Source organism: Musca domestica, unplaced genomic scaffold (assembly GCF_030504385.1).
Source record: "Musca domestica strain aabys unplaced genomic scaffold, Musca_domestica.polishedcontigs.V.1.1 35, whole genome shotgun sequence".
In the NCBI taxonomy this organism is placed as follows: domain Eukaryota; kingdom Metazoa; phylum Arthropoda; class Insecta; order Diptera; family Muscidae; genus Musca; species Musca domestica.
In genome coordinates, this window is record NW_026712315.1 from 8,276,346 (window position 1) to 8,302,155 (window position 25,810).

The following is a 25,810-nucleotide window of genomic DNA, read 5'->3' on the forward strand; positions in this document are numbered from 1 at the left end:
ATACCCTGACCACCTTGTGGTGTAGGGTATTAAAATCGCTAACGAAAAGCGAGAAAATAGAATACGCTCACATCCAGCGCCACTAACGTACATTTTTGTACATCTATGCTGTTGTAGACTTTACACACTATGCCACGCAAATATTCCAGTCGGCTATAGCAATTGCCTACCTTAAGACGTTAAGTGCTACAGAGGGTATGTAAAATTTGCTACGGTCAAAACGTGCCTAGTTGAAATAACGGTTTTAGACCCTAGGTCTCTTTGGACCAAATCCGTTGCAGAACATTTGGAGTCGATCTAGCTATATCCGTCCGTCTGTCTGTCTGGCTGGTGCGCACGATAACCTTCGAAAGGAGAATCTGATTTAGTCCAAAATGGGTACATCGTAATATTTTTTGTCAAACTTAGATCGAGTTCGGAGATGGGCAATATCGATCCACCCTTTTTAGTACCTCCCCCACAAAAGATCGACATTTTCAAAAAATTTATTTTTTTGCAGAGAAAGAGAAAGGTTATTCCATTTTTGCTCCAACTTTGCAAATCGTAGTTTTTGCGTCAGGTGTGAAAATGGACAATATCGGCCCACTCCATCAAGTTCCTCCCACACAAATGGTCAAAATTTTGAATAAATACAACTCTCATAAAATGTTATGTAAGAGTCCGATTGTCATCAAATTTCACACATCCCAATATTTATATTAACCCAAGGTCTGGTGTTAAGATGGACAATATCGGTCCACTCCTTGTGGTACCTCCCCCACAAAATGTCGAAATTTGAATGTTGAAAATTTGCGTCAGTTCTAGGTCGAAAATTTGCGTCAGTTCTAGGTCTCGTGCCAAAGTCGATAATATTGGTGCCCTTCATCAAGTGCCTCTTATACAAAGGGTCAAAATGTTGAATAATTATAACTCTTAAAAAATATTATGTAAGAGTCCGATTGTCTTCAAATTTCACATATCCTAGTATTTTTATGAACCCAAGATCTGGCAGTAAGACGGCATATATCGGTCAACTCCATCTGGTACCTCCCCCACAAACGCTCAAAATTTTCAATATCCATGAAGTTCATAAGAAGCGAAATCAACATCTGATTCCATTCTAGACGTGGTACATCTCACTATTTCCATCAACACAAGATCTGTTATAAAGATGGTAGAGACCGGACTGCCCAACATAGAGTTGTAGAGTAGAGTGCTACCTGCCCAACATAGAGTTCAGAATTTTGAAAAACATAACGCTCAGAGAAAGCGAAATAAGCATCCCACTCTCTTCAAATTTCACACATACAAGCATTTTTGCTAACACAAGATCTGTTGCTATCTTGTGCCACAAAGGCACAAAAAATTCAATACATTTATCTGTCATAAATTGCGAAACAATTCTTTAAAACTTGCTATATATAAATATATCCCCCTTTGCCAGAAACGTGAGATGAATATGGAATTTATTATTTCCCATAAATTGGATATTAATGTTCGATTTTCCTGTAATATTGCCCATACCAATTTTTATACCCTACACCACAAAGTGGTCAGGGTATTACGTCTTTGTGCATTTGTTTGTAACAGGCAAAAGGAAACGAGATAGACCCATAGTTCCTTTTGACGATATGCTTAGAATCACATTCTGAGTCGATTTATGCATGTCCATCCGTCTGTCTGTACGTCTGTCCACGTATTTTTGTAAACAAAGTACAGATCGCATTTATTACCCTATTCAGATGACATTTTGCAAAAATCATTTGTTTGGCCCAACGACGAACCCTATTGAAATTGGAGATAATCGGTAAAAATTTAGATAACTCCCATATATATCTTCGTCCGATTGCCTTTTATTGTGCACCAAACGTGTAATATCAGCCCGAACAGTATGGAATTTTTCACATACAACAAAATTAGGTCTGAAAATAAGTATGCCAAATTTAATCAAAATCGGTTTAGATATAGCTATTGCTCCCATATATATTGTTCATCCGATTTATTATTTTTGTCCTCCGCTGCGTAATATGCACTCTGTAACAACAATATTTATGGAAATATATCAAATACAGCTCAGAAATACATCTGCTAAATTTTATCGAGATCGGTTCAGATTTGGATATAGCTCCCATAAATAATTTCGTCCGATTTACCTTTTATTGTGCACCAAACGTCTAATATTTGTCCAAATGGGATGGAACTTGACACTTACGACCGAATTGAGTCTAGAAGCTAGTATGTCAAATTTAGTGAATGATCGGTTCAGATTAAGCTATAGCTCCCATATATATTGTCCATCCGATTTGTTATATTTGTTACCCACAACCGTAATATGCACTCCGTAACAACGATATTCAGGGAAATATATCAAATACAGATCAGAAATATCTTTGCCAAATTTTATCGAGATCGGTTCAGATTTGGATATAGCTCTCATATATATATATATATTTCTCCGATTTCAAATTAATTGTGCACCAAATGGTCAACACAAGTCCGAATTTAAAAGATACAAATGCTTCGGCATATTTAGCTCTTTGAACTTTAAATTATAATTATAAAATATAATAATAATAATAATAATAATAATAATAATAATAATAATGATAATAATAATAATAATAATAATAATAATAATAATAATAATAATAATAATAATAATAATAATAATAATAATAATAATAATAATAATAATAATAATAATAATAATAATAATAATAATAATAATAATAATAATAATAATAATAATAATAATAATAATAATAATAATAATAATAATAATAATAATAATAATAATAATAATAATAATAATAATAATAATAATAATAATAATAGTAATAATAATAATAATAATAATAATAACAATAACAATAACAATAATAATATTAATAATAATAATAATAATAATAATAATAATAATAATAATAATAATAATAATAATAATAATAATAATAATAATAATAATAATAATAATAATAATCATAATGATAATAATAATGATAATAATAATAATAATAATAATAATAATAATTATATATATTGTAGTAATAATATAATTATAATTATAATCATAGCGTGGCCCGGCCCGACTTTAAGACTTTCTTTACTGGTTTTATAGTATAGTACAACCCCACGTCGCAATATTTATATCATATTTACTTAGGTCCGATACGAAATGGCCAATATTGGCCCATTCCTTCGGAATCTACTCCATAAGGGGTTATATATTTGAATAATCATAACAGATTTCACAATATTTTTAAGTAATACTTCATTGGTTGAGGGTACACATCTGTCGGCAAAACCGATAGATACTTTTTAACTGATTTTAATTTGGAAAGAACATTGGCATCACTTTCTGGACAAAATTCGTTGTTCGCGATTTTATACTTATGTATGTATGCTTGTACACATTGGTTGAATGGTGCTACTCACTATTTATCGTTAATTTAAAACTGTTAAGCGCGTTAAAAATACACAAACGTGGAATAAAAAATGTTCATGTAATATCATTTAATATCTTTTGATTTTTTCTGATGACAACTTAATGTGAAGTTGTTATCGCATGTTTTTTATGCTATAAGTTTGTTTCTTTTTTAACTAGATAACGTTTGGGCAGTGCAATTGCGGTTGCAGTTGTTGGCTGAGGTTCAATCATTTCCCAACGATCACGGCGTCTACTGTCGACGGAATATCTAAAGTGAGAATCTCCAATGGAAAGTGATATCAGCAAAGGTACTGACCTTTTTAATTTCAATAGATGGAGTTCTGAATCAATTGGCAATGCCTATTAATTTTGCTAATTTAGGTCCGGTTATTGGCCAAAGACATGTCCAGACATTGCTGTTGTTTGGTTTTGCTGCAATAAATTATATGACCAGATACAGCGCCAGTATATCTTTGGTGGCAATGACAAACTCATCGACAACCAATCCTAATTTTCCGGTGAGTTTTAATTTTGAAACAACATATTATTATACCCTACAACACTTTGTGCTGGGGGTATTATAAGTTTGAATGGGCCAAAAATTATTTAACACCACGAAATATTGATTTCCCACATAGGAAAGTATATATGGATCTTCCTATCTCGCCGAGCTGAGTCGATCTAGCTATGTATGTCCGTCCGTCCGTCTGTCCATGTTAATTTCTAATCACTCTACAAGTCGCTATTATGGCTCGATCTTCACGAAATTTAAAATGTAGGTGTGGTTAATGTCAGAATAGAACCCTATTTCTTTTGGAGATGATCGCATGCGATTTTTCCAATTTGACTTATAATATTGAAGTGTATATTTTGTAAATATTTTTGCACTTTACAACACAGGTTGGAGTTATTATTTATACACAGATTGCAATTATCGTTCGATCCTCACGAAATTTTTGACAAAGGTAGGGTTAGGCTCAGAAGGGCTAAGCCTATTGTTTTCAAAGATGTCCGCAATATATTTAGGGGTTGAAATGGACCAGCAACTCAAAATGTTCCTGATTTTGTAGCCGTTAAAAAGGTTACAAATAGAAACCAAAGGACACGAAATCTTGCATGAAGTTAGAATTTAAGACAGCCGGTAGATTGGACCACTACTTTTGTTTGAAAAAATACTGACATTACTTACAGGCGATATCCGAAATACACAATAGGCGAACTTCTGGCTTTTTATACCCTACAACACTATGTGTTGGGGGTATTATAAGTTTGATTGGGCCAAAAACTATGTAACACCTCGAAATATTGATTTCCCACATAGGAAAGTATATATGGATCTTCCTATCTCGCCGATCGAGTCGATCTAGCTATATATGTCGGTCCGTCCGTCTGTCCGTCTGTCCATGTTAATTTGTAATCACTCTACAGGTCGCAATTATGGCCCGATTTTCACGAAATTTAGAATGGAGGTGGGGCTAGGGTCAGAATAGAACCCTATTTCTTTTGGAGATGATCGCATAATATTTAGGGGTCGAAATAGACCAAAAACTGAAAAATATCGGATTTTGCAGTAGCTATACAGGTCGCAATTATAGACCAATCGACGCGGAATTTCGCATGTAGCTAGAGTTTAGGGCGGGGAAGAAGCCTACCAATTTGGGTGGTCATCGGATAATATTTAGCGGGTAAAATATACCATATTTTTTGTGTTGAAAAAATTCAAAATTTTTCATTAAACCGCGAATATTTTAAATCCATGCGAAATCACAAAGCCATGACAAGGTTACTTCTGATCTTTACATTGATGCTAACATCCAACAAATCGGATATATAGCAAAATATGTGCGATATATATGTCTATCAAAGAAGATATGCTTGAAAGATCTCTTATATGTCGAGAACGGCTGAACTGATTTCGACAGTTCTCATTAATTCAGAATGGCCTCTTGGCAGGAAAGAAAAACCGTCTAAAAAAATCGCATAAAAATATCTCTCTAAAGATGAAAATATTGATTTTGTAAAATTTTCTCATATTTTTTCAATTTTGTCATATTTTTGGCATATTTTCATTTTGAATTAAACATTTGGTAATATTTTTACAGCTAACAAAACTAAGTAGTTAGGATATCAGGATATCATATACAGATCGCATTTATGGGCCGATCCTTACGAAATTTTGCATGGGGATAAGATGAGGGTCAGAATAGATGCCTACTCTTTTTGGAGATGATCGCTATATATATAGGGGTTGAAATGGTCCAAAAAACTGCCAAATTGTCAGCAGGTCGTAATTATCGCCCGATCCTCACGCACATTTGAATGGGGGTTACATTGCAAAAGCCAAGCAGTTTCGGATGGCCATCCAAAAATATTCAATGTGTGGAATAGTTTGTCAACTTTTGTAGACTAAATACGAAAATGTCCATTCCAGAGACTTTTTGGAGAATTCACAAATATAGGAAAGACGCACTTCTGACTATTTCGTTAACGCTGATATTGTTGAAGAATATAGTCAAATGTCTGTATCTTATATAGATGCGTTTCAGTGAAAAACCAATAATAAATGTTAATCTTTTGCCACTTCTTAGAGATTATAGGTCTTTGGGAAATATTGGTTACAAATCTAGGAAGACCATTTACGTGCAACATCTACCAATAAATTGGAAATGAGCAAATTAGTTAAAGTTGCTATTATTCGAAAATTAGAGAACGAAACCTGATGGTTTTCTTTTATTATTTGTCACAATATCTTGTGGAATTCTTTCGAGTATCTCGCCTATATAAACTGTATCGTTTATTATAGTGTTGTAGGGTATTCAACGGTCGGCCCCGCTCGACTGTAGCCTTTGCTTACTTGTTTATGCTGATTTCGTTGACAAATATAGCCAAATTGCTTTTGGAGATGATCCCAAAATATTTAGGGGTTCAAATGAACAAAAAGAAGAAAAAAATCCTGATCACACAATTGAAGCCAATCGACACGCCTGAGAAGATAGTTAAGCACAGGGAAGAATTCTGGCATTTTGGATGACCATTGGATTATATTTAGCCCTAAAATGGACCACAAAAACTAACAGCACAACGGAGTGCACAAATATTGGGAAAATGTACCTGGTCAAAATGCTAAGGGTAATATCTGGGCAGTGCTCCGTGACATAATTTCAAAAGCGAATTCTTCCAAAATGGATTTGGATATGAGGGGGGCTTCTCACATATTGTTGTGTTGTAGGGTATCGGCCCCGCACGACTATAGCCTTTGCTTACTTGTTATATATTAGTATTGTCTTTTATTTTCAGCAATATAATTGGAACGAATCGGAAAAATCCTACATATTGTCCAGTTTCTTTTGGGGTTATCTCTTTACACAACTGTTTGCAGGCTATTATTGTAAGCGTTTTGGTGAAAAAGTCACTTTGTTTACGGCAATATTTGGTTCATCTTTGGTGGGGCTGATATTACCCATCACCTTGAAATTTGGCGACTGGCAAATATTTTGTGCTGTGCGAGTAGTACAAGGTGTGTTCCAGGGCTTGGATTTATCTGGCGCCTATGCACTTTTAGCCAATTGGTGCCCGGTGGAGGAAAGGAATCGTCTGGGTGCATTGGCATTTTCGGGTAATGAATGTGGCACACTGATGGCCATGTTACTTAGTGGCCTTATAGCCATATCAGCACTTGGTTGGCCAGGAATTTCCTATATATTCTGTGGCATTGGACTTATTTGGTGTCTCTTATGGATAATATTTGGTGCCAGCTCACCAAATACTTCAAAGTTTATATCACTCGAGGAAAAAACTTATATTCAAATATCGAAAAAAGAAACTGTGGAGGGTAGCAAAAAATCAATACCCATACCCTGGAAGGCTATTCTATTATCGCCAGCCTTTTGGGCTTTAATTGTGGCTCGATGTTCGGAGGCCTGGTCCTTCACCGCAGTTCAAGCAGCCTTGCCTGAATACATGAATGGTGTGTTTTGTATGGATATGAAAAATAATACGCTCTACTCGGCCTTGCCCTATATACTCCTGTGGGTAATGTCCTATGTATATTTGATACTGGCGGATCTTTTGATAAATTATAAAATATTATCGCTGAATGCGTTGAGAAAAACTTTTAACTCCATTGCATTTTGGATACCAGCCATATGTCTGATAGGCATTGGTTTTCTGAAGCCCCATCAACAGATTATTGCCGGAATTTTGATGATTGTCATTGTGGGCATCAATGCGGGTAATATGATTGGCAGTGGTTTAAATGTCATTGATCTGTCACCAAATCACACCGACATTTTGATGAGCATTCTAAATGCGGCGGGTAGTATAATGCCTATGTTAAATCCTCTGGTAATGGCTGCCGTCGTACACGATGATGTAAGTAAAATGTTATCTACATTTTCAGGGCTGTTAAAATCTAACCTAACATTTACTTATCTATTTTAGTCCGATGATAGACAGTGGCAAATTCTGTTTATCATTTGTGCTTTGATATATTTCGTGGGTAATATAATTTATCTAATTTGGGGCTCAACGGATGCCCAACCCTGGAATGATCCGAACTTTTTGTTGCCCAAATGTCGAGATGATATTGAATGCAGTTCCGATGAACAACAATCTGGTCGAAAAGATATCACATAAGAACATTGGATTTTGGATAAGTGGGAGTACTGGCATCAGGTTTAATTTGTCACTAATCAGGCACATCAATAAAATTATCATATCGATATATCTAAAGGACTTTCGGGGTAAAATAAAAATGCAGAACTCTAGCAAGAAATCAAGTCTTTTACACTTTTTTTAATTGTTCTACGATGGTATTGTTCTTAGGCGTAACTCTGTATAAAATTATAATCTATAAATATTCAATACCACACTTTATTTTCTGTCAAACTGCTGCAGAAAAAAACATTTTGTGATTTTTATACCCTCCACCATACATAAGTTCGTCATTCCGTTTGTAACTCATCGAAATAATCATTTTAGACCCAACAAAGTATATATATTCTTGATCAGCGTAAAATTCTAAGACGATTTAGCCATATCTGTCCGTCTGTCCGTCCGTTGTAATCACGAAAACGAATAAAGATAGGAAGCTAAAATTTTGCATAGATCTGTCTTTTGTTCTCAGGCAGGTCGAGTTCGAATATGGGCTATATCGGTCCACGATATCGTATAGCCCCCATATAACGGTACCTTTTGTCTGCAGGCAGGTCAAGTTCGAAGATGGGCTACATCGGTCCACGATATCGTATAGCCCCCATATAACGGCACCTCCCGATATTCGGTATTTTGATTATTTTAGCCCCTTTTTTTAATGGAATTGTCTGAAATTCCACACAAGGAGTTCCTTGTGAGCACTGTACCCCCTGAAAGAGAATTGTCTATATAGGTCCACGATATCGTATATCCCCCATATAACGGTACGCCCCGATATTCGGTATTTTGATTATTTTAGCCCCATTTTTTAATGGAATTGTCCAAAATTTCGCACAAGGAGTTCCTTGTGGATACTTTATCCCTTGGAAGAGAATTAGGTCCACGATATCGTATAGCCCCTATATAACGGTACCCCCGATATTGGATATTTTGGTGAAAATCCACACAAGAAGTTCCTTGTGAGTACTTTGCCCCCTGGAAGAGAATTGTCTATATAGGTCCACGATAACTATATCCTCCATATAACGGTACACCCAGATATTCGGTATTTTGACGATTTTAGATACATTTTTCAACGGAACTGTCTGAAATTCTATACAAGGAGTTCTTTGTGAGTACTTTGTCTATATAGATCCACAATATCGTATATCCCCCATATATCGGCACCTTTCGATATTAAGTATTTTAAAGATATTAACTGAAATTTTAATGGAATTTATTTTTTTTTTAAATTTTTCAAATGGTGGATTGTATTCAAAGTTCGGCCCGGCCGAATTTACTGCCTTTTTACTTGTTGTTGTTTAATAAATTAAAAAGCCGTATATCTAAAAACTACTTATAATACTTTAACATATCATATGACTTATATGTCTAATATAATCTTAAATAATATAATTTAATACTTTTCTTTCGTTTCCGTCGATTTGTTATCAACACAGTCTTCATTTTGTATATCTTTCGAAAGGAGGAAATTTTCATCATCCCATGGCTGCAGTTTTGTGGATCCAAAGACAATGTAGAACAAGTTGCCCAAACCAAAGACAATGGCCGAAATGGCAAAGACTATTTGCCATTCTGTGCGATCCTCCTAGAAACCAAAATGAAGAAGCATTACTTTGTTGTACCTCATCAAATTCTTCATCTGTTACTTACCTCATTCTTCACAATCAATCCCACCAGCAGCGGTGTCAAAATTGGTATAATATTGGCCGATGTATTGACAATACCCATTAGAATGCCAGCATGATTGGGCGACAAATCAATGGTATTCAAGGCACTACCAATGGTGGAACCCGCATTGATGCCCACATTTGCTGTCATCAAAACAATGGCCAATGTTTGTTGGCTTTCGCCCACAAATCCCACAGCTATTAGACCAACTGCTGGTACCCAAAATGCCAAGGAGTTGAAAGTTTTCCTAATTCCATTTAGGCTCAAGATTTCCTTTTGCAATAAAACATCCGATAAAATCAAATAGATATACGACATACACCACATGGCAAAATAGGGTAGGGCCGAAAACAAGGCATTACTCTTCATATCCATGCCCAGGACACCATTCATATAGGAAGGAATCTCAGCTTGTAGCGTTGAGAAACCCCACGATTGGGCAGATCTGGCAACCAGCAACGCCCAGAACGGCCATGAGCTCATAATAGCCTCCCATGGCACAGGAATCTTTTTCGGTGTGTCACGTGCATCCACCTCCTTCAAGGCATTCTTGGAACTTTCAATGTAATTGCATTCGGCTTCGGAAATTAATTTCGATTCACTGGGGCTATTGGCGGCAAATACAATCCACAAAATACACCATACAACACCAACACCGCAGGATATATAAGAAATACCCGGCCATCCCATGCTGGAGGCAGCTATAATGCCACTTAAAAACATTGCCAGCACCGTGCCACATTCTATACCCGTATTGGCTAGTGCTCCCAAACGATTTCTCTCGCTCACCGGACACCAGGCGGCCAGGTGAGAATGAATACAGGGAAATAGCAGACCTTGGAATAGACCCTGTACAACACGAATGCCACAATACACCTGCCAGCCACCCCAGTCCACGGTGAACGGTATAAGCAGAGCCCCCAAGGCGGAGCCTAACGTTGAAACAAACATTGTCAATTTGGCACCAAATCGCCGACACAAGTAGCCACCGGGAAATTGTGTCACAAAGTAACCCCAAAAGAAACTCGACAGGATGTAGGATTTTTCCATTTCATTCCAATCGTATTCCTGAAAAACATAAAAAATAATAAAAACCAGTAAACAAAGTCTTAACGTCGGGCGAGCCGACTTTATGATACCCTACACCACTTTGCTAATTTAGTAGAGCTCCACATAACAATTAAAAGTTTTTGTGAGAGAATTTAATCATACACGCTATGATTATAATTATAATTTAAAGTTCAGAGGACTAAATATGCCGAAGCATTTGTATCTTTTGAATTCGGACTTGTGTTGCCCATTTGGTGCACAAATAATTTAAAATCAGATAAAAATGTATATGGGAGCTATATCCAAATCTGAACCGATCTCGCTAAAATTTGGCAAAAATATTTCTGAGCTGTATTTGATATATTTCCCTGAATATCGTTGTTACGGAGTGCATATTACGGTTGTGGGTAACAAATATAACAAATCGGATGAACAATATATATGGCACCTATATCTATATCTGAACCGATATTCACCAAATTTGACATACTAGCTTCTAGACTCAATTCGGTCGTAAGTGCCAGATTCCATCCCATTCAGACAAATATTAGACGTTTGGTGCACAATCAAAAGTAAATCAAAAGTAAATCAAAAGTAATCGGAAGTTATATATGGGAGCTATATCCAAATCTGAACCGATCTCGATACAATTTAGCAAATGTATTTCTGAGCTGTATTTGATATATTCGTTGCAGAGCGCATATTACGCAGCTTAGGACAAAAATAACAAATCGGATGAACAATATATATGGGAGCTATAGCCATATCTGAACCGATTTCGATCAAATTTGACATACTTATTGTTAGGCTTAATTTGGGTGTATATTCAAAATTCCATACAATTCGGGCTGGACGAAGATATATATGGGAGCTATATCTAAATTTTGACCGATTATCTTAGGTTTTCAATAGGGTTCGTCCTTGGGCCAAACAAATGATTTGTGCAAAATTTCATCTGGATCGGGCAATAAATGCGACCTGTATTTTGTTTACAAATTACATGGACAGATGGACGGACGTGCATAAATCGACTTAGAATGTGATTCTATGCAGATCATCAAAAGGAACTATGGGTCTATCTCGTTTACTTTTGCCTGTTACAACAAATGCACAAAGACATAATACCCTGACCACCTTGTGGTGTAGGGTATAAAAATTAATTATTGATGACTCCTGAAAATCCTCCTCACAAGGGAAGAGAAGTATATACAATTCAAAAAAAAAAAAATATATACCATAAAAATACATCCTTCCATGGATCTTCAATGAGCAAAAAACCTTCAAGGAGTATTAAAAGAAAGAAGACCTTCCGAAGGATTTCCATAAATAGGAGACCTTTCAAAAGCATTTATTCAGCGAAGACATCCAAAATATAGCTGTATAAACGTCAACAGATTTTTTTCGAAATGCAAGTCCTTCAAAAAAGCTTCTATGTTTGACATATATTCAAGATAGCCTTCAAAAATAGAAGGCTTTCTTTGAAAGATTAATCAAGAGTTTTTTACAGTAGATCTTCTGAAGGCTTCCAATAGTATTTCAGAAACATCGAAGAGGTGTCTTGAAGGTCTTCTATTTATTAAGAACATTTTGAATATATTTATATTAGAATAATCTTTGGAACTCCTCTTAAATTATATCTGAGGGTTTTCCTATTATTTTTACTTACCGGAAAATCTGGATTTGTTGTTTCTGCATTTGTCATGGCAACCACCGCTACTCCAGCATTAAATTTAGCAATATAATTCACGGTAATGGCAAGGAAGAGCAGGAACACCTGCAGATGTCGTTGGCCCAAAATAGGTCCTATTTTAATATACAAAAATTGAATTCAATAAAAAAACTAGTAAAGATATTATTTTATTTTGGCCGAGCCGAACATTTTAAGACCTTCACCATATCAAAATTTGAATTATTTTGAAATCAGTTTTCTTAAATCAGAAAAAGGGTCAGATACCATAACGTGTAAAAATATTAATTTGTAGTTAGTTCAATGGTTAGAACTTTCACAATACCCATGATTGAAGGCCAAACCGATCAACAGAAATTCCAAAATCTCTATCGGCATGAAAAATATTTACAAGGATATGGTTTTTTTTCTACAAATTTAGAATTCTAAATATTTAATTATAGTCACTACGATCGGGAAAAATGTTATCAGGACATAAAACACACCTTAAAAATAGCTGGTGCCACCATATGATACAATTATGGAATCTTAGACCAGTATTAATAATGTTTCGTGAAGTAAATTTTATCCAATCGATACACATATATAAACCAGTAAGGAAAGATTAAAAGTCAGGCGGGGCTGACTATATGATATTCCACACCACTATGCGTGTTTAGTAGAGCTCCCATAACAAAAACGTTTATATTGGGAATATATGTGAAGTAGATCTTAAAAACGATGATCCTTATTTAAATGCTTATGGCTTTAGAGTAGTCCAACTCTGAATCGATTTTGACGGAGGCTTTTGCCCGCTAGTACCAAACAACATTGCTGTGTAGTGCATGATATAACCTCGATAAGGATTATATTAAACAAGTAAGCAAAGGCTATAGTCATGTTGGGCTGACCATGTGATACCCTACAACACTACAATATGTTAGAAGCCCACTTATGTCCAAATCCATTTTGGAAGATTTCGCTTTTAAAATTCTGCGACGGAGCACTGCCCAGATATTACCCTTATAATTTTCACCAGGGACATTTGCCCAATATTGTTGATTTTTGTGGTCATTTTACAGCTAAATTTAATCCAAAGGTCATCCAAAATTCTAGAATTCTTCCCTGTCCTTAACTATCTTCTCAGACTTGTCGATTGGTTTAAATTGTGCGATCAGGAAACTGTTTATGTTTTTGGTTAATTTAAACCCCTAACTATTTTGCGATCATCTCCAAAAACGAGAGGCACCTCTTTATCTCCAAAATTTAGACTCATCTATATGATTTGCTTGTCTACGATATTAGGCTATATTCGACAAATGCAAAATCAGGAACATTTTTAATTGTTGGGACATCTTTGGAAGCAATAGGCCTAGCCCTTTTGAGCCTAACCCTGCCCTTGGGAAAATTTTTGTGAAAATCGGACGATTTTTGCAATCTGTATAAAATAACCTCAACCTGTGTTGTTAGGTGAAAAAATATTACAAAATTTGCACTTCAATATTGTAAGTCAAATTAAAAAAATCGCATGCGATAAAAAAATATGAAAAAATATAAAAATGTTACAAAATACTTCAAAATCTATATTAAGATCATTATTGGCATATTTTTACGCGATTTTTTTTTAGATTTTATACTTTTATGCCGATAGGGCATTCTAAATTGACAAAATTTGTCAAAATCGGCCCAGCCATTCTTGAGATATAAGCATTCTAGCTAACATCCCCTTCATTGTTTATATTTCGCTATATATAATCGATATATTTACTATGGGCATCTACGTAACGGTCAGAATGGACCTGTTCGTCTATTTGTGATTTCGCCGTGATTAAAAATATTCACGGTTTAATGGAAAATTTGACTTTTATTCAACACAAATGTTATGGTTTATTTCACCCACTAAATATTATCCGATGACCATCAAAATTGGAAGACTTCTGCCCAGCCCTAAGCTCTAGCCTTATGCTAACTTCCGCGTCGAGTGGTCCATAATTGTGACCTGTAGAGCAACCTCAAATTCAGGAAGTTTTTCAGGTTTTGGTCCATTTCAATCCCTAAGTATTATGCGATCATCTCCAAAAGCAGTAGGGTTCTACTCTGTCCCTAACCCCAACTCCTTTGTAAATTTCGTGATTACAAATTAACATGGAAAACGGACATACATAGCTAGAACTACTCAGCTCGACGAGATAGGAATATCCATATATACTTTCCTATGTGGGAAACCAATATATGGAGGTGTTACATAATTTTTGGGCCAATCAAACTCGCCAACACATCTAGTGTTGTAGGGTATAAAAATATTTCTTGGAGCAATAGATATACCAGACCGAGTTTCGCCAAATGATAAAATTCGGTTGAATATGAAAAAACCTATACATATATTACATATATAATGAACAATAACCGTATAATATATATGTATATCGAAGCTACATAAAAACCTGAACCGATCTCGATAATATTTAGCAGAGGTATTTTTAAGTAATATCTGATGCTCTTTATAAAATATCATTGTTGAGGAGTGCATATTACGCAACACCAAATCGGATGAAACATATATATGGGAGCTATAACTATATCTGACCAGATTTTCACCAAATTTGAAGTACTTGCTTCTTGGATGAATTCCATCGGAATTATCAATATTAAGTTCATTTTGGCTGATATTAGCCATTTGATGAACAATAAACCTGATATCAGATAAAGATATGTATGGGTGCTATGTCCGAATCTGATCCGATCTCCATAAAATTTTATAGATGTATTTCTGAGCTGTATCTGATATCGGGTACCATAGATCATTGTTGTAGAGTGCATATTTCGCATGTGAGGGACTCAAACCCTCCAAATCGGATGAAACATATATATGCGAGCCATTGCTGTATCTGAACCCATTTTCCCCTTACCACTATGTGGTGTAGAGCAAAAAAACTAACAAAATTAATAGGCTAAAAAGTCAATGTCCGTGATTATTCCAACTACCGGAGTGGGTCAATTTTGTACATTTCCTATCTGACCTTAGTCTTCCTTCACTTTACGTGAGATATATGAAATGTGCGGGAGGTACTAGATGTATTGGACCGAAATGTTCAATTTTCACACTTCATCTTACACTGATTAAAAATATTGTTAAGTGCAAATGAGAGAAATATTTGGATATACCCATGGTACAACGAAGAGAAGGTAGGCCAACTTTGAAAAAATTGTAAGTATAGGGGTCTCTAGAGGCTTGTAATGTCAGAATTAGTATCAAAACAATTAAAAATCAAACAACTTGTTGCATTTATTTTGAATAAATAATTGAAAAACGCGATAACTGAATGAAAGGTCAACACTTCTTTTCAAAATCATGGACTATGTATCTCAAAAAGGATTATTTCGCTACAAAAACTAGATTTTGTCGATGCATACGTTGAAATAAACATTTTGAAAACAGCCGAATTTGAATATTTTCTGAACAATTTTTTTGTTATTGAAAAGAAAACACATACATAAACAAATAAAGATGATATATAAGGCCAAGAAAATAAAAAAATTAAAATCATATGGTATCATAGCCCTACCTTGATATCATTGTACCTTGGATATACCCATGGTACAATAAAAAGGTAAGGTAGAGCTCCCAGCTGATTACATTTTTTTCTAATTGTGCCCGACTTCTGCCAATTTCGTGTATGTATTTATTGTTTTGAAAAATTAAAACAAAGTATTTTCAAAACCATTGATTGGAAGACACGTACATTGCGGCTCGCGCATTAAAGCTATTAACCCGTTTAGCCATGAAATTGAAAGATTGAACAGATTGGATCATGTTTTTGGGAGAAAATTCAGGCATTTTGCTAATTTTTCGTGATATTTAACTCAATTTAAAAATTAGGAAAAATATGAAAAAATTAAAACAACAACAATTTTGAATGTGTCTGACAGGAAGCGGGCATAGCCTCAGGGCCATGGTACAATGATATCAAGGTAGGGCTACGATACCATATGATTTTAATTTTTTTATTTTCTTGGCTTAATATGTCATCTGTATTTGTTTATGTATGTGTTTTCTTTTCAATAACAAAAAAATTGTTCCGAAAATATTCAAATTCGGATATTTTCAAAATGTTTATTTCAACGTATGCATCGAAAAAATCTAGAGTTTTTGTAGCGAAATAATCCTTTAGAGATATATAGCACATGATTTTGAAAATAAGTGTTGACCTTTCATTCAGTTATCGCGGTTTTCAATTATTTATTCAAAATAAATGCAACAAGTTGTTTGATTTTTTATTGTTTTGATACTAATTTTGACATTACAAGCCAAACAGGTAGACCTCTATATTTGAATTTTTTTCAAAATTGACCTACCTTCTCTTCATTGTACCATGCTCAGGGCTGTATTTCTGTAGTTTTACGAAGCTGTAAGCTACCTCCTTATTGTACCATGGATATACCAACATTGGAAAGAATCGCTAACTTGCTCCTCACATTATGAGATGTAAATGTTGAAAATGATGACCCTTCGTGGTGGAGGTTCAAAAAGGGATGTGTCAATATCTATCATTTTCACAGTGTTGGCGGCAATAGATAGATGTGTGAAATTTTAGGCGCATTCTTGTTTCACGTTTCACGTTTTGTATGAGTTATAATTATTCAAAACTTTGACCCCTTGTGAGGGAAGCACTTGATGGATTGGGCCAATATTTTCCATTTTCCCACCTAACATAGAACTGGGTTGGGATTTGCAAATTTTATATTAACCTGGAACATCCTTTCTTAAATCGATCATAATTGTCCTTAAACGGATTTCGTTCAAAGAGGCCTAAGATTTAAAATCTTCATTTTTATAGGTCATGTTATGGCCGTATCAAATAATATATTCTTTCTGTAGCCATATGGCTGAGGGTATAAAAAATTAGGAACACATTCCATTAAGTTCTTTATAATGGAAACTGACATTGCTTTTCTTTGGTTGTTGGTTGTGATTTCGTTTAATATGCCTCCCGTTTAAAGGTAATTTTCAACCATATTTTGAAAAAAAGGACCAAGAAGACCGCTTGAGGGTTAACATTTTCGATCAAAATATTTATTTTATTATCATCAGTAATAACGTCGAAGACACCATTGACCAAAAATTCACTTTCAACTTTCATAATCTTTTGACTTTTTCCTTCTTGTGTTATTTATATATTTGGCCAATTCATTGCAGTGTCTTCTATGTTATGTCATTTGTGGTAATTATACAAACTCTCAGGATGTAATCAGTCAGTTATCTGTTAAATGTTGTGCCATTTGGCTAGGTTATACAAGGTTAATTCTATTTTTTCCAATTTGAGGTTTTTATTTTCAATTTAAAAGTTTCACATTTCTTAACAACTTTTTGGAAGGAAGTGGTCCCTCAAAAAATAACGAAAAGTGTATTTTTTTTTCAGAATTCATATTTAGGACTCCCAAGCTGGGAACATCCAGTCAACTGATTAAGTGTTTCAAAAGAAACTATTTTGAAATGTATCAAAGGTATGTAACATTTATTGTTTTTGTTTACGACCGATGCCATATTGTTAATTCATTGTTTTTTCTTCAATCTTATTTTAACTTAGAATTATATTTTTGGTAATATTATTTTTTATCATCTTCCTCTTCGTTTTTTATTTTTTCACTTTTCATAACAAATCTTTATTTTTTCACTTTCACACTATTGAGCATTTTTTTAATATTTTACCCTTTTCTATATCCGCAGTCATTTTTTTTTTTTTTTTGAATTGTTTCTAATATCCTTTAAATGCAACTACCGTTCCACTACCGCCTGAGTGGAGGTTCGATCAACGACTCAATTATGTCATTTATTATCCACTAAAATGAAAACTTTGGTCGCTCGCAGTGGCACAGCCAGCAGTGGTCATATTATCATAAACGGTTTTTTTTGTCTTTCCACACAGAAAATAACAAATATAAATCAAAGTCAATAGAAAGAACAACGATAATCGATGATAACGAACTAAACAATAATCTGGGCAGCGATATAGTGAAAATTTGCAAATAATCTCCCCCCACCGAAAGGAAATCCAAAACAAAATATTGATTTAATAAGTGAGTTATTTGATTAAATAAAACTTATCGATTGGCAATACCCAACAGGGTGCACGGATTTTTTCAATCTATAATTATAAACGACGAAGTTTTATCAGCCTATAAAATTAAGTTGGAAATAAGGAGTATATTTTCGGCTTAACTGAGTCAAGCTATATGAGATATGAAATGAGACCGCATATCGAACGGTATGTGGTAGAAATGGTCCTTTTCTTCTGGTACCTCTCCAACAATAAGTTTAAGATTTTGAAAAACAAAACGCTCAAAGAAAGGGAAATAAGCAACCAACTCTCATCAAATTTCACACATACTACCACAATATCTGTTTTGAAGATAGTAACCCCTTTTGGTATCTTACCCTCAAAGGGTCACAATTTGCAATACTTTTCTATGTCACCATACTTTCAATCAGAAACCTGAGTTGATATATATATATATATATTTAGAAATTTATGATAAAAATACTGGTATGGGCAAAATTACAAGAAAATCTAACATTCATATCCAAATTCATGCGAAAATAAAATCGAACATTGGCTGGGTGTATACATCTGTCGTTTTTGATTCCGGGTATATATGACCGTAAATGGAGTGAACCGATATTGTCCATTTTTGCACCCGGCCTAGGACTGATGCAAATATTAAGATTTGCCAAGTTGAAGCAAAATCGCATTATCCAAAATTGCAAAAAAAAAAATTTTTTCAAAAATGTCGACATTTTCTGGAGGAGATCCACTAGGATTGAGCCAATTTTGACCCTCCCCGATCTATGTTTGATAATAACATTGCGATGTACCAAGTTTGGACCAAACCGGAAACCCCCTTCGAGAGTTATGGCGCGCAGCAGCTCCATATTGTCTGAAATCGATTTGGTCCGAAGAGACCTAGATTTTAAAACCGTTATTTCGTTAGGCCATACCAAATGATATATACCCACTCTAACCACATGACTGAGGGCATACAAAATCGTATAGCTTTTATAAAAATGCGAATTTTTGAAATTTCTCCACTATAGTATGTTGGTATATTAAGTTTGTCATTCCGTTTGTAACACCTCGAAACAAAAATTGTGTACCCCACAAGGTACAGGGTGAGATAAAAAAACCGCAACAAAGTTAAAGGCCATAATTTTTACATTCTAGAATCAAATTTAAGAATAAGTTTACATTTGTTCGGATTGATTGCCTTTGGCCCGAATTATGACCTTCAAACGACCAATGAAACCGTCACACGCTGCCCGAATGTTGCTCTGCGGTATTTTGCCCCATTCCCGGAGAAACGCAAAATTCTCCAGACACAAAAGTCCAACGGAGATTTTGGTGGCCATTGTGCGCAGGAAATGAAGCGAGGACCTCATTTTGTAACCATACTTGGGTGGCGCGTGCTGAGTGCGATGGTGCTGAGTCCTGTTATAATGTCCAATGTCTGCGGCCAAAAAGTTTGCGTGCCCAAAGCTTTAATACACCTTCCAAAATATTTTCGGCATTTATTCTGATGCCACGGTCGATTAATACAAGCGGAGAGCGACCATCACCATGGCCGCCGCTTGACTTCTAGCGTAGCTCGACGTCAAGGAAGTGGACGGAAAAAGACATCAACAGAAATGGTTCGAAAAAGTAAAGAAGCGACTAGATCAATGCACGCGTCGCAAGAACTTACACCGCAACAGAAAGAAAACAGACTCAAAAGAGCTAAAGAGTTGCTTTGCTTGGCCGAAAGTAGTAAACTGCCGACTTTGGTTTCCTCCGATGAGAAAACATTTGTTGTCCAGCAGTTTGTAAACAAACAAAATGATCGTGTTTACTTGCCAAACAGTACAGCTGAACATATGCACCTTCGGTTGGCCACCAAAACTCAAGCGCCGGCAATGGTGATGGTGTGGGCCTCTATAACAGCCAATAGTCGCTCTCTGCTCGTATTAATCGACCGTGGTATTAGAATAAATGCTGAATATTATCTCGAAAATATTCTGGAGGGTGTATTAAAGTTTTGGGAACGCAAACATTTTGGTCGCAAACATTGGACATTCCAACAGGACTCAGAACCATCGCACTCAGCACGCGCCAGCCAAGAATGGTTACAAAATGAGGTTCCTCGCTTCATTTCCTGCGCAAAATGGCCACCAAAATCTCCGGATAACAATCCGTTGGACTATTGAGTCTGGGGTATTTTGGAAAGCAAAATTGGCACTAAAAAATACCAATGTGTCGATTACCTCAAACAAGCGCTTCACTGGGCATGGACCAAAATACCACAGAGCAACATTCGGGCAGCGTGCGACGGTTTCTTTGGCCGTTTGAAGGTCTTAATTCGTGCCAAGGGTAACCAATTCGAACAAATCTAAATGTATTCTAAAAGTTGATGCTATTTCCGACATTTTCATTCAATAAGATTAAAAAAAATGTAAAAATCATGGCTTTTGACTTTGTTGCAGTTTTTTTATCTCATCCGATTCGGAGTTTAAGTCCTTCACATTCGTAATGTGCACTCCACACAAGTGGTATTTGATACCAGATATCAGATATTTCCATCAATACAAGATCTGTTATAAAGATGGTACCATTTCTTTTGCTACCTCCTCCACATAGGGCTCAAGATTTTGAAAAACAAAACGCTCAAAAAAAAAACGAAATAAGCAACTAAATCTCTTCAAATTTCACACATACAGACACTTTTGCTAACACAAGATCTGTTGTGAAGATGCTATAATCTGTGAGCCCCTACTGGTACCTCACCCACAAAAGGACACAATTTTCAATACTTTTAGCTGTCATAAATTTCGAAGCAACTCAGCGATTCTTTACAACTTGTTATATCTAAATATATATTTCTCAACTCGAATCCTGAGATGAATATGGATTTACCATAAATTGGATATAAATATAAATATATATATAAATGTTCGATTTTCTTATATATTTATATCGTATTTATTTAGGTACGATAGGAAATGGACAATATAGACCCGTTCTTTCAAAAACCACTCCATAGAGGGCCAAGAGTTTGAAAATTCATAACAGAAGTCAAAATATTTTTAAATAATCGAATATTGGCAGATGTATACCCTATCTGTCGGCAAAACTGACCGATACTTTTCTACTTGTTTTTTATACCCTCCACTATAGTATGGAGGGTATATTAAGTTTGTCATTCCGTTTGTAACACCTCGAAATATACATTTTAGACCCCACAAAGTATATATATTCTTGATCAGCATAAAATTCTATGTCAATTTATCAATGTCCGTCCGTCTGTCCGTCTGTGGAAATCACTCTAGCTTCCGAACGAAATGAAGTAGGTTGATAAAATTTTACTCAAATGTGTACTATGTCTGCAGGACTTTTGGTAATGAAAATGGGCCATATAGGTCCACGTCTTCGGATAGCTCCCATATAACTGTACCTCCCGATATTCGGTATTTTGATGATTTTAGCTACATTATTTACCGGAATTGTTTCAAATTTGGTATTTAAAGTTTTCAATAGATACTGCAGCATAAAACAGAAAATGGGCAATGTAGGTCTACGTCTTCGTATAGCCCCCATATAACGGTACCCCCCAATATTCAGTATTTTGATGATTTAAGCGACATTATTTACCGGAACTATTTCAAATTTAGTATTTGAAGTTTGTAATGGATGCTACAGCCTATCACAGAAAATTGTCTGTGCAGGTCCACGCCTTCGTATAGCTCCCGGTACCCCCGATCTTCTGTATTTTCATGATTTTAGCGAACCTATTTACCGGAATTGTTTCAAATTTCGCATTTGAAGTTCGTAATGAATACTACAGCCTACAGAAAATTGCCTTTGCAGGTCCACGTCTTCGTATAGCCCCCATATAACGGTACACCCCGATATTCGGTATTTTGATGATTTTAGCGACATTATTTATCGGAATTGTTTCAAATTTCGCATTTGAAGTTCGTGAAGTTCGATATAACAGCCTATGAAAAAAATTGTCTGTGCAGATCCACGTTTTATAACCAACATGGTACCTCCCTATATTCGACGATTTTGACGATTTTAGCTACATTTTAAACAGATTTTTTTCAAGTTTCGCATTTGAATATTGTGATATAAGTTGCCTATGCAGGTCCACGTCGCCATATAGACTCTAATATACGGCTGCATGATTTTAACAGAATTTTAAAACAGTTTTTTTTTTTTGTAAATTGTTAAATTCGTGCCAAATGGTGAAGGGTATTCAAAGTCTGGCCGAACTTACAGCTTTTTTACTTGTTTTTTTTTTTTTTTTTTTTTTTTTGAAAATTAATCTTTTTACCATTTTCTCCTTTAAAACCTCTGTTCGTATTCGAAAATTGAAATTCCAACAGACAGCACCTTCTAATAATTATACGATGATAATTGATATATACCGATCAAAACTCTTATGTAGTGGCTTCTCCAAACCTTGATTCTATATTAGACATTTTTGGCTGGAATATTGAATTTTCTAACTTCTAAAGACTACAAACTGCATAGTTTTAAGGAAAAGCGTACAACACTTATAGGTCCATTCTTCAACTGGATCATAATCACCATATTGGCGAGTGCTTAACTTTAAAGCACTTTATTGTCTGATAATGGACAACGTGATACTCTTAGTAAAAACACCATTAAATAAACATATCAAACAGATATGATAACATTTGTCTGCAAAAGAGTGCCCTCCAGCTGACGTCACAAGAAAATCCCAAACAAAGCTAATCCATCGTCATAACTTAATTACCACTTAAACTCAACACGCCACCTTCGACCGTAAATGTTATGACTTTTCAGGTGTTTGTTTTCCTTTGTCATGCCTCATAGATTTCTTTACTAAAATTATCAACAAAAGTCAAATAATTTTATTGACTTTTAATAACAATCAAAGGATTATAAATCAATGTAATCTGAATGTATTCATTATCGAATCTGGGTTGAAACGTCATTTACCATTAGGGTTGCCTTGAATAGCACATAGGCCAACAATAGCAGATAACTATCTGCTTCCATTGCTACTACTGGTTTGCTCTTTGCAAATTATCTTATCAGATATATTTTTTGCTGTCCAAAAATTAACGCTGCGCTCTGCACTTCACTTTGGCGTTTTGTTTAATTAACGACAGTTCATAGTTTACTCCATCGAGCGTACTTCAGATTTATGTTATGGCACTCATAAATTTTTCCAAATCACCCGGCCACACGTTTTAATCGGCAAAGAGATTTAATATTTGTTTTCTTCCATCCAGATAAGATCACAAGTGGGAAAATTGAAATGACGAAGAGGTATTAAAGATGATCAGTTCTTAAAGATATGTATTTTTAAATGTTTGTTATTTAAAAAGGCCAATAAACGTCTTTTATGGTTGGTGATAGGCTACACTGAGAAAATAATTGAGTTATTGTGGCGAAACCCCAGCAAAACAATTGATGGAAATCGTTCAAATTTTATATTTTCAACCACAGAAAATGAAAGCAATAAGTTTCATTGGATGTGGAAGAAGAGATCCTACTGTTATTCTGGAGCTATTAAAAACAATGGACATACTTTGACTTAATGAATGAATGAAGAGAACCGCAAAGACAAGAAAAATTGAAAGAGGTCTTTATATAAGTAAAGGATTGGAAAGAGGGTTGGAGAAGGGGACGATGGGGAAAAGACGGGAAAGATGGCGGAGGTGATCTTGTACAGAGCAACTAACAAGTTTAAAAGCAGTAAGTTCGGCCGGGCCGAACTTTAAATACCCTCCACCATTTGGAACGAATTTAGAAATTTTCAAAAAAATAAAATCCGTTAAAAATTCTGTTAAAATCTAAAAACACCGCATATCGGAAAATTACGATACATGAATTGTGGACCTATATGGACTAATCTATTTCAGATTATAAAGTTCTCGCAAAGAACCCTTTGTGTAGAATTTCAGACAATTCTGTTGAAAAATGTGGCTAAAATCATCAAAATACCGAATATCGGGGAGTACCGTTATATGGGTGCTATACGGCAATTTGGTCCTTTATAGATAATACTCTTTCTGGGGCTAAAGTACTCACAAGGAACTCCTTGTGTGGATTTGCACACAATTCCATTGGAAATATGGTTAAAATCATCAAAGTACCGAATATCGGCAGGTGCCGTTACATGGGGGATATACGATATTGTGGACCTATATAGACAATTATCTTTCAGGAAGAAAAGTACTCACAAAGAACTCCTTGTGTAGAATTTCAGATAATTAAAAAATGTGGCTAAAATAATCAAAATACCAAATATCGGGGGATACCGTTGTATGGGTGCTATACGACATCATAGACCTTTAACGATATTAAACTTCCAGGCGATAAAGTACTCACAAGGAACTCCTTGTGTGTTGTTGTCAGACAATTCCATTGGAAAATGTGGCTATAATCAACAAAATACCGAATATCTGAAGGGGTAGAGTACTCACAAGGCACTCCTTGTGTAGGATAATTCCATTGAAAAAATAGGCTAAAATCATGAAAATACCGAATATCGGGGGTACCGTGGACTGATATAACTCATCTTCAAACTTGACCTGCCTGCAGATAAGATAGATTTCTGTGCAAGCTTTTAGCTTCCTATCTTAATTCGTTTTGACTGCAGCCTGATTCAGGTCTAAATCGTCTTAGAATTTTACGCTGGTCAAAAATATATATACTTCGTTGGGTCTAAAATTATTATTTGTATGAGTTACAAACGGAATGACGAACTTAATTTACCCTCCATACTATGTATGGTGGAGGATATAAAAAAGAAGTTAAGTTCGGCCGGACTGAACTTTTAATACCCTCCACCATATGAAAGAAAGAAGGCATAAGTGATTTTCCGGCATAGCTTGTTGTACCGATTCCGAAGTTCAGATACGAAATTTGGAGAAATTCTGATGAATAATATCGCTAATATCATCAAAATGCTGAATATCGGGAGGTATCTTTATATTGTGGTTATACGAAGAGGTGGATCGGCATACACAATTTTTTGTAATATGTATTAGAACCTTTTAAGAAATTTGAAACAATTCCGGTAGATTACGTCGCTACCGTTTTATGGGGGCTATACGAGAAACTACACATGCATACGTAATTTTTTTGTCATAGGCTGTGTTACCGATTACTAAGAACTTTGAAACAATTCCGGCGAATAATGTCTCTAAACTCATAAAAGTGCCGAATATCGATAGTTGCCGTTATATGGGGACTATACGAAAACATAGGTCATTAACGAACTTAACTTGCCCACTGGAAAAATACACACATGTGCTAAATTTTATCCCTCTATCTCAA

The 25,810-nt window shown here is 35.2% G+C and overlaps 2 protein-coding genes across 2 annotated transcripts; one reads left to right on the forward strand and one right to left on the reverse strand.

Annotated features, from left to right (window-relative positions):
• Nucleotides 1-3,580: 3,580 nt before the first annotated feature.
• On the forward strand, nt 3,581-8,178 carry LOC101895348 (putative inorganic phosphate cotransporter). The gene is made up of 4 exons (XM_005176518.4): nt 3,581-3,714; nt 3,788-3,924; nt 6,704-7,777; nt 7,847-8,178. Exons 1-4 carry the CDS (start codon nt 3,693-3,695, stop codon nt 8,039-8,041), a joined length of 1,428 nt encoding a protein of 475 aa, XP_005176575.1. The 5' UTR covers nt 3,581-3,692; the 3' UTR covers nt 8,042-8,178.
• A 2-nt stretch (nt 8,179-8,180) lies between these two features.
• On the reverse strand, nt 8,181-18,293 carry LOC131800344 (putative inorganic phosphate cotransporter). Its single transcript, XM_005176517.4, has 4 exons — nt 18,157-18,293; nt 12,447-12,583; nt 9,713-10,798; nt 8,181-9,647 (listed from the first exon to the last, which is right to left on the reverse strand). The coding sequence occupies exons 1-4, from the start codon at nt 18,176-18,178 to the stop codon at nt 9,456-9,458; spliced, it is 1,437 nt and encodes a 478-aa protein (XP_005176574.1). The 5' UTR covers nt 18,179-18,293; the 3' UTR covers nt 8,181-9,455.
• Nucleotides 18,294-25,810: the final 7,517 nt, after the last annotated feature.